The sequence below is a fragment of the Perissodus microlepis genome, chromosome 1 (assembly GCF_051167445.1).
Source record: "Perissodus microlepis isolate ML-2025 ecotype Zambia chromosome 1, ASM5116744v1, whole genome shotgun sequence".
Taxonomy (NCBI): domain Eukaryota; kingdom Metazoa; phylum Chordata; class Actinopteri; order Cichliformes; family Cichlidae; genus Perissodus; species Perissodus microlepis.
The window spans coordinates 17,871,236-17,881,859 of record NC_140461.1 but is presented as its reverse complement, the minus strand read 5'-3'; the positions used below and the strand labels follow the sequence as shown (position 1 = coordinate 17,881,859).

General features: G+C 38.0%; 1 protein-coding gene across 2 annotated transcripts; it reads left to right on the top strand.

The window, feature by feature from the left end:
- Positions 1 to 2,196: 2,196 nt before the first annotated feature.
- LOC146393675 (transcription factor E2F5-like) lies at positions 2,197 to 8,912 on the top strand. Of its 2 annotated transcripts, none has more exons than XM_084932715.1 (10): positions 2,197 to 2,419; positions 2,844 to 3,007; positions 5,124 to 5,233; positions 5,345 to 5,500; positions 6,437 to 6,480; positions 6,650 to 6,714; positions 6,816 to 7,026; positions 7,460 to 7,507; positions 7,591 to 7,635; positions 7,769 to 8,912. In XM_084932715.1, the coding sequence occupies exons 2-10, from the start codon at positions 2,849 to 2,851 to the stop codon at positions 7,852 to 7,854; spliced, it is 924 nt and encodes a 307-aa protein (XP_084788841.1). In that variant the 5' UTR covers positions 2,197 to 2,419; positions 2,844 to 2,848; the 3' UTR covers positions 7,855 to 8,912. The 2 variants fall into 2 exon arrangements, with proteins under 2 accessions (XP_084788841.1, XP_084788849.1); XM_084932723.1 differs by having other exon boundaries at positions 2,841 to 3,007.
- The last annotated feature ends 1,712 nt before the right edge of the window (positions 8,913 to 10,624 follow it).

The window sequence follows — 10,624 nt, the reverse complement described above, 5'->3', positions numbered from 1 at the left end:
GATTTTGCAGGAGGCTTCGCGCTGTGCACATCTCCCTCCCGGAAGGTTTTGTTGAATAAAGTATATATTTTGAATACACTGAGTTTGCGTCTTCTCTATCAAGCCTGAGGACAAAAGAATCGGTTTGATAGTACTCAATATCCAAAGCAACAACAGTGACAACAAAAGACAGTGGAGGAGCTGGTGAAGACGAGTGTCAGGGGTGCTTTGTGAGGACAGAAGAGTGAGAGGGGAGGTTTATGGGATATTAGTGAGGTCTGCAGTGATGTATGGTGTGGTTTTGTACTGCCATAAAGACAGGAGGCTGAACTGGAGGTGGCAGTGTTGATGATGCTTAGATGTTCATTGGGAGTGGCCAAGATGAACAAGATTAGAAAAAAATGAGTACATCAGAGGGATGTTGAATATAGAGGTGCCAGGCAGGAGGAAAACAGGAACACCTCAGAGAAGATTTGTGGATATCGTAAAGGAGGACATGCAGAGGGTTGGTGTGACAGAAGAGGATGGCAGAGGAGGCAGATGATCATCTGTGGTGACCCCAAAAGGAAGCAGCTGAAAGAAGAAGAGGAAAGATGCTGGTAAAAGTGGAAGTTCAATTAAGTTAAAGCTTTTAAACCCAGAGTATGGGACACAGTGTGATCATGTTAGAGTGGTGACTTTTGCACATGCAGTTTTTATTTTTGTTGTATTAAATAAATGCTTCAAAAATAACTACTCAGATAAGTGCCTGGGGCCATTTCAGGATGGTAGAAATAGAGTAGATGAGTTAAATGACAACTCTCTGCCAAAGGATTCCCAGCAGAGACATTTTGGGTGACCAAATTGAAATTTACTCCCAAGGCGTAAAAGCTGCTGTGCGGGGTTCTGCAAATTAGAGCTGATCAAAATGTAGAACATGTACTAAACGGGTACAAGAGAATTCTGTGCAGTTCCTGATAACAGTCCCTAATCCGAAAACAGTCCTAGTGGGACATCTGATCCCTATAATGATAAGGAGCATGACCAGGTTTCTGGATTTTAGCACTACTATATCTTCCATGACTCCAAGTTTTTATCATTCTCAAATTGCAAATCTGGGTTTATCTATGTAACACAATATTATTATCCAGTAAATAATTGTAAATAATTATTTCCTGGATATTATGGCTTATTTACTCATAAAAATGTAAATAATATACATTTATATACATTTATATGGACCGGTGTTGATGATATGAAGCTGGCTGTAGTTACAAAGTAAAGGTCAGGTTCCAATCACTGAATATAAATTGCTGTTTTTAACATAAAAATGCAAATACATACAACACATTTGCATTTCCACTAATACCAATTTTAAATACCAGATGTTTTTTCAGGTTTTATTAAAAAATAAATATTAAAAATGTTAATACTAAATTTTTTTCTTTTTATCAGACTGGAGTGTGACAACGAATGGGTTTGCACCCGTCTGCAGCCACTTTAAACAACCACTTCAGAATCTTTGTCACAGTTTTTTTTTTAAATAAGTCTTTAAATTACTGAGAATATCTTTTTATCATATGATCATATTACTTACAGCACATATGTATAAAGATCGCTTGACTACAATAATTTTTCTTCTTGTCAACATACCTTTAATAAAGCAACAGCAAGTATAAACATTACTTTACAGTACTTAATAATTATCTATAACCTCTATACATAATTTTGCTGCAGATTTAAAGATAAATCATTTACAGGCTTGTGATGAACTGTGTGCAGCATGTCGTGCGTATATAGCACATTAATATGCATAGATGATAAGTTTTCATATGCTTTACTCAATATAAAATAAAATTTTAAAGATTTAAATAAATTGATATTCAGCAAACGTTCACTTATTATTACTTATTATGTGCTTATTTTCCATGAAATGTTACAGACATCTTTTCCATTATGCTAGCGTAATGTCCACATTGTTGCTGTGTTGCTTGTAAATTTTATCTTTAAATGAAAATAAAGAAATTTGCTAAATGAAAACACGTTTTTAAAAACAAAAACAAAAACAAAAATCCAATTTTTACACTCTTTTTCACACGAGGATAAAGTCGCAGAAAACCTATTTTTGTCAGCGATTCATAGGTTTTGGATGTCCGACCAGACTGATATTTTAATGTGAGTTGATTTTATTTTGGTTGGTCGAATGGTTAGGTTTTATTGTGAAGGCAGGTAAATGCAGCTACCGGAAAGCTCCGCGCCTAAACAGTTGGGAGTGGACTGTTAGTAGAGTTAGCGCGGTGCTGTTTACCATGTAAATACTGTGTTTACATTAGAGGTTAAGAACGGATATATTTACTTGTCCGCCAAAACCTTTGTCTCAGTTTAAACACTGAAATCGGCTTTCGTTGTTGGGCTTGCTAACGTTAGCAACTCTGCGCTGCTACTTCCTCCAGCCATCAAGGTAAACACAGTTGTTTTGTCTTACGCTCGTCGCTTTTTGTGTTCGTGTGGAAGTGATCTTTAGAAAAACTAAAGGGTTTTACCAGTTTGCAGGATAAACTAAATCTCCTAAACAGCTACTTTCGAGTGAAAAGCTAAACATCTTTTTGCATTTCCGATACAGTCTTTTCATAATAAATCAGCCCCAGGTAGCACTTATGGTGAAGGTGAATGTAAATCTAAAGAGCTCGACATTATTGATTAGCCAAAGCGCTTATTAGACAGATATACCTGAAAACCCGACAAAGCAACGGCAGAGCGCATACACAGAAAACACTGAGAATATTTTATTTCGAAGGGAACTCTGCAGCTGTGTGAGGCGGGCTCATTCAAAGATCGGAGAGGCCCCATCTCGGGTTCATTTGTTTTGTGTTCCTGCCCAGCAGCAGCTATGGATCCTGAAGATAGCCCACACAGCCCGGACGAAGACACCAGCATGCCAGAACAACACCCCAAATACAAGAGGAGTCAGAGGAGTCTTCATGTGCTCACCACGAAGTTTGTCCAGTTACTGCAAGAGTCTAAAAGCGGCGAGCTGGACCTGAGAGACGTAAGTGAGCCCACACAGTACAGTAAACACCTAGGCCAGCATGTTGCATCAAATTATACGTGTGTGTTGTACAGTATTTTATAGCTTTGAAACTTTAGATTTGTGCTACTTTATACTGTATGCCTGCCATTTTTAAACTTCAGGCCTCCGTGGCCTAGTTTTCCTTTGTGTTTTCATTACTTCATTTTGGTCCTCAGAGGATTTACTGGTTGACCTGATCCTTCATCAAGAGGTTTAGGAACACAGAGTACATAAATGAAGGGAGCACAGTAAATACTTCAGTTTACTTTTTAAATGTAAACACAGTGGGTCTCAAAATCGAAAAATGTGCATATTTAATAAAATTATTCTCTAAGTCATCTGGATACTTTTGATTTTGTTTTATTCCGATTATGCTATTTCTTTACAACTTGATATTTTTTCAATCCAGGATGAATTTAGCATGAAAACAGCATTTTCTCCATTTTTGTGACGGAAAATTTAAAGTTAAAGATGTTCTGCATGTTTTACTTTACATGTGATGATTTGGGATAGAATGACTCTTGTCCTGTAGGTTATAGACTTTTAAAATTTTAGATTAATATATCATTATATTTTTAAAATCTTATAAGAATAATTTCAGTTAACGGATTAAAAAAAGAAGAAAGTATTTATTATAAATAAATACTTGATGTCCACTGTGAGCGACTATCTTTGAACAGAGGCGGTGGCTTACGATACCAACTGTCTGCCATCTATAATCCAGTTTTGAGATCCCGTCCCAGACGCCTTAACGGCCACTCACACCCTGGGCCATCTGACCTCAGGAAATCACATGATAGGGTGGGGCTAGGTTTCACAATGAGCCCACCCGAAACCGTGGCTGATTGTCACCCACACCCGCTTTCACACCTTGGCTCATGTGATTAGGTAGAGGATCATCAGGGGGTCCTTTTGTCCCTCTTTGGGGGGATACTCCCACGGGGTTTAAATCTGGGACTCTCCACCATTTTACCCTAGAACTGAAGAAACTTCTCGGATGAGAGGTGAAACATCTTCAAGCAACCTAAAGAAGAAGATGACTGAGAACCTTCACAGACATATTGTAAATAAATTGCAGTACCTTCAAGGCTCACAAGGGGGCGACCGGTCACACTTTACTACATACTATCATCATCTGGTTACTGTACATGCAGATCTTCTGCTTCGTATATATTAAATTAAGAGAGCCATACTAGCTTTGCTAAAGTAAGTGAAGGACCACACACTGCATAACTGAATTGACACATTGTTACAGGTTAGAATGGAAACATTACATCATTCATCTAACATGCTAAATAAACATTTAAATTAGTCTGTATGTTGCCATTTTTTTGATATGCACCACTAGATCTGTCACTAATGAAGCAAACTGGATTGAAGCCAAGTTAAATAGCAATAAAAACACACTGCATCTTGAGATTCCTAAGCACGAGTTTTACACGTATTTATTTATTTTAATTTTTGGGCTTTGTTTTGTTTGTGTTTTAGCATGCGGCATCCCTTATTTGGCATGATCTGTGGGGCCTCGGGCTGTCCTTTCCCCATGTGTGGGTTTAGGGTTCGATTTCTTTAAAGTTCTTTAAGATGTTTTCTCTGATTTAAAGTCCATGGATTGTTCTGGCTACATTTTGGCATACATTTAAAAATTACACTTCATTTGTTAAGCAAAAGCTTTTGCTTCAGGAAATAAGTGCATTAAACCCCACAAGAACAGCAGCTTGATTTTGTTAACATTGTGAGTGTAAAAACTAAGAAGGAGTACATGCAGATTGGTGTGAAGAGACAGAGTGAGATGGAGGCAGATGATCAACTTTGTTGACCCCTAAGGAGACCAGCTGACAGTACAGAACTGGAGCACATCTGGGGTGTTAGTGTAGGTCTGATGCATTGTCTTTGAATAACTGGTGTGTGTGTGTGTGTGTGTGTGTGTGTGTGTGTGTGTGTGTGTGTGTGTGTGTGTGTGTGTGTGTGTGTGTGTGTGTGTGTGTGTGTGTGTGTGTGTGTGTGTGTGTGTGTGTGTGTGTGTGTGTGTGTGTGTGTGTCAGACACGGAGGCTGGGGTAGAAAAAGCATCTTTTTTTCCCCTGTTGTTTCAGGCGGTCAGGGCTCTGGCTGTTGGACAGAAGAGGCGAATCTATGACATCACAAATGTACTGGAGGGCATCGGCCTGATTATGAAAATATCCAAGAGCACCGTAAAGTGGATGTGAGTTTTTAACTCTTCTCTTGTGTGCATGCACATATGTCAAGAATATGAAGCAAAACATAAATAATAGTAAAAGTTAACATGTTCTCTTTTATTTTCAACACGAATAAGAGGCCACACATTGGGAGAGAATACACAGCTATTAGCCAACAGGCTGGTGGAGTTAAAGTCTGAGGTGAAGGGCTTGGAGCAAATGGAATGTGTTTTGGACCAGCAGAAACGCTGGGTTGAACAGAGCATCAAGAATATAACAGAAGACTGCAGAAAATATCCTTTTCTCTAATAACTGTTGAATTCATTGCTCAGTCATAAGTTTCCCCCTAGAAGGTAGGGAGTATGTAATTGCTTCTGTTTGTTTGTTTGTTTGTTTGTTTGTTTACAGCCTAGCCTTTAGTTTTCAAGGTATCTTTTTTAAATGCTGATTTCGTTTAGGTAAAAACAGGGTTGAGGTGAAAATGAGTTAAAACTTTTTGTGAAACCATGTCAAGTAACAAGTCATGAAAGGATGGAAGTTCTCACAGCTCATAGAAGCCAAAGATTTCAGCCAATTCTGCTCCAATCGTTTGGGTAAAGACTATAAAATACATCATTTAAGCATTGAATGCTTCAAGGTCAAAGGTCAGGGTCACCCGATTTAGGAAAAAGTTTTAGGTTCCATTGAATCATCTCCAAACTTTAGGGGCAATATATTAGTCATTGAGGTGCGTAAGCACTTTGTTTTTTGAGCTCTTTAAAACATTATTTTTTCAGTAAACCATTATATGACGTCACAATGACACAAATATGATTAATATACTACATTAGATTTCCATATTAACAATCCTGACAGCAGTGCAAATGATCTATGAAAACAATACCGATGTCATTACTGAGGATTTCCAAAAGACAAGCTGATGTCAGCATGTTGTAATAAAAACATCAAAGTTGTAGTGTAGTCCGTGGGCGTGTATGTGTTTACTTCTGTTTACCACAACGTAGGAACAGAATTATGTGTATTTGTACTAAATGTTTTATGCTTCCAGCTTTAACTGAAAATGAGATATTGGACATTATTTATAGCAGATTTGATGAGATTTAATGTGTTTCTGTGACAGATACGCTGCATTTGCATTTGTGCCGTTACAGAAAATGCTGTGCAACAATCCATCACATCTCTTTTCTGAATAGCAAAATATTTTAGGTTGAACCTTAACTCAGATCAACTCTGACATATGTGAATCATGAAGATATCTGCAACTGCTTTTGTGGTGATGTATAATCCCTCTTTTCCAGCAATTACTCTTTCTTCAGTATATTTTTATATAGTTAAAAAAATATAAAGTAGAGAGTCAGTAAGCCTGAGCTGGTGCTTTCTGCTCTTTGGAATAAATACATATAAATCGTATTTTGACTTGTCTGCATCTTGTTTCTTCTCAGGCCACACACTTTTAGCAGTGCAAGCACCACCTGGCACACAGCTAGATGTCCCCATTCCCAAAGCTGTAAGTTCTGCATCACTGAAAGCGACTGTAGTTTATACTCCCGCTGCTGCCCTTAATTCAGACGGGGGTGATTTATGTGTGCTTGCGTCTCCTTTGTACAGGTCCAGAACTGCCCGGCAAGGTACCAGATCCATCTGAAAAGCGCCAGAGGTCCCATAGATGTTGTCCTCCTAAACAAATGCTCCGTCAGCTCTGCTCCTGTTGTACTTCCAGTCCCACCAGCAGAAGAAATTTTACAGAGCGCCAGCTTAGCTCTGTCTGCCTGGCGAGAAGAAAACAGTAAAGTCAGTAACAAAACTGATGAATCCAAAAGTGAGTCGTTATCTTTCCTGGATACACCACTGAAAGAGAAATGAAAACTAATAAACCCTTCATTTTATAAGTTCCACGCCTTTTAATATTCATCCAACAGTTTTTTAACGTTTAAACTTTTAAAAGGTAACAAACTGCAGTGGATGATGTTGATGATGATAGCTGACCCTGCGTGGTGGCAGACTTGGTGTTTGAAGCAACCACTTTCGATCGTGCCACAGTCTTCACTGTTTTCCCCCATGTGACTGGAATCAGTTGATTTAAAAAAAGCACATAATATTCTAACATGAAAAAGTGGATGTAATGCTTAGTTAAATAAACTGTGTGACTAATGTTTGACAGGCTGTTCCTTCTTTCATGCTTACGCAGGCTTTACATTTAACGTATCTACATTTTCATGCTCACAGTTTGTTCAAAAAAATATTTTTTCCAGCGCCGGATCCATCGAACCAACGCCAGGACCAAACAGAGCCGCCCAGAGGTAGTGCCGGTCTTCGCTCTTAAAAACACTAAAGTCAGATAATTTTACTGTAAATTGATGTCTGGTTTGTTTTTTTTTTGTAGGAATATTAAATACAAATCTAATCACAAAGCTCTTGTCCTCTGAAGGTAAGTACACTTTATTCATCTTTATAAAGTTATTAACGATTATTGCATATTGAATGTGGTAATTACACGTTTACATCTGCCTAACAGTTTTTTCTCCTCTGCTCCTTTTGTCTCCATCCCTCATCTAAACAAGATTACACCTGTGATCTGGACGAGAGAGAAGGCATCTGCGACCTCTTTGACATCCCCATGCTCAAAGCCTGTGGTTACATGAGCTAATGTTTTTAATTGGGTGGGATTTTAAACACTGGCTTGTGATGAAATGCATTTAATCAGAACCGTGGGACCTTGGCGAACGTGCAGCATTCTTCTTGAGCTTCCTGAAGATCCATATTTATGGTGTTTTCAGTGCTGTTGATGTAAAGTGTCCAAGAGTTTGAATTTGGAAGCAAACACCAAGGGCGTGGACAGAAAGAGCACACTCAGAGTTAAAGTATTTGTATTCTGATTGAACTGTCAAGCATTTCAGCTTTTAAACCAGTTACTACCAGAATTTTAGGCTCCATGTAAAAGCACAACAGGTGGCCTAGAGTCACAGCAGTTAGCCCTATTGACTCACAACAGGAAGGTCCTGGGTTTGAATCCAGCCTTTTGTGTGGGGCGTGGGTTTTTTCTGGGTATGCTGATGTCTCCCACAGTCCAAAGATATGCTAGGTTAACTGGTGACTGGTGCCTAGATTAACTGGCTAAATTAGCCACTATTATAAGTGTGAGTGTTAAACCTGTCTCTGTGTTGGCCTGATGATTGACTACCTCTCGCCTTGCTGGGACCTGTGACCATGAATTGGATAAGCTTTTTAGATGGGTGTAAGTGTACCCAGTGTTTTATCTGGAACTCAGCTCTATGTTCAAAAGTGAATATTCTCTTTTTAAATAATGATTTGTATTTAACTTTTAAGACATAACAACAATAAAATTATGCAAAAAGTTTCTTTGTATTTTCTAGAAAAATTGGAAATGGTAACAGTACAAGACTGACACCAATAGATGAAATGTAGTCCCAAACCATGACGGAGCCTCCACCGTTTTCGATGACTGAAAACTTTCACTATTGTATTTCTTTTCTAATCGCCATACATATTGATTTGAACTACAAATGTCAACTTTGGATGCATCACTCCTTACATCCTTTCGCTAATTGATTGACTGATTTATGGTCTAGTTCTTGGACAGTTTGACGTCCCTCAGCCTTTTCTTCCCGTTTCCCTTCCTTAATATGTCATTAAAACTATTCCTGATTACTAGATCAGTAGGTCAATCAACTGAAGCTCTAGATGCATCTGTCAGGTCTATCCTGAATTTTTTTCCTTTTTCTTAATGACAGGGCTTTCAGATGCTGTAGATAGTGTTTGTTTGTTTTAAAATATTTTTATTAATGCCTCTTATTTATTTTCACCTCCACTTGTCCAATTTTTACTCATTTTTTTAAGAACATACTGCTAAGATATGAGTCTTCAGCTAATAGTTCTTTGAGAATCACCTCTGTGCAAAAATACAATTTTTTTTTATGTCTGTGAAATTGTTATCTTTTTTAAAAAAAAAATTGTAGCGCCAACTAAAGAAAACCCCCCAAAAGCATCTAACGCAGGGTGCCTTTATTGTCTTTCATAGGCTGGTGTGATTTAACAAATAAGCGAAAGCAAATATTCTGAAAATGAGTGGAATAGCAGCCAAAGGAACATTTTGAAACAACTTCAGAAAGTCTGGAGAACTACTGCTCCAGACCACCATGAACTATAGCCTCAGATTACAATATGTGTGAAATGTCGCTCAGATGAAATTTTACTCAGGTCTAAAGTATTAGTTTACGATATCGCTTGATTTTAAAATACCTGCATCATACCAAACGTGTGAATAACAGGCCTAAAGCTGTACAACTACACTCACATCTCTGATACTGTACTTTCTCTAAATACATCCATGACGTGGCAGTGCTTTGAGCTAAATGTTGGTGTCCTAATATTTTGAAGTTAAACAGGTATATGTTTATTAAATACTGGTATGCCAACATTTGCCTATTAGCCTAGAAGAACAACTGAAACTGATGGGAATGCTGTTCCTCTTGTATGTGTTTAGTGATAAAGCTTTATGAATCTTGATGGGAGCAGCTGGGATAACCTGCACTGAGACATCTAATCTACTGGGGACAATGAAAGATCTGCATACTCTCATCACAATCTAAGCAGAGTTTAATATTTTAGTCTGGACCAAAGTGCCCTCAGTAGAGCTATGCTATTAGCAAAACACTGTTGATTTAGCACTTAACCTTTGTTTACTATTTCTTGTCAATACTGTTTCACTTTCTAAACAAATTGTGTGGTATACAGTTAAATTTCTAAATATTCTATTTTCAAAGGCCAGCTCAACTATCAGTTGGCAGCACTTATGCCCATCAGATCAATTTGCTTTTAAGGAAATTATCTGGCAGGCTAAAAGGATAAATCTTTCCCCCAAAATAAGCAGGAGCAGAATATAAACGTATCGTTAATACTTGGTTCATATATGGCATATTTTTAAAGGACTTTTGGAGGTTTTTTTTAAAAAAAAGTATTATCGGCTCTATTCCCATAGGTGACTGGATCAGGAGTGATAATAGTCTCTTCCTTTCTGCTGAAAAGCATGCTAAAATCTTTCTAGTAGGACGTCAACACTCTGCAGCAGTTGTGAATCCCCTCCAGTTACCCACCTTAACTTCTAATAAGTTGATTTCACTGGTTACATGAAAAGAACTGCATTAAAACCTGAAGCTCTATCACCGGCTTTAAAAGCACTGAAATATTTAATGAAAGATACGCACACTCGTAAACGCTGATGTTCATTTTTTTTTCCTTGTTTAGTGCTTATGAGTATGTGCCTGTTTTGTGTGCAACAGACTCAGTAGAATTACCTGATAATTGTTAACCAATCATCCTGCTTGAAGAACCCTTCCTGTCCCATTTGATTGGTTTTCCGTCTGTAGATTCCGCCTCCTCAGCAGGTTTGTGTTTAT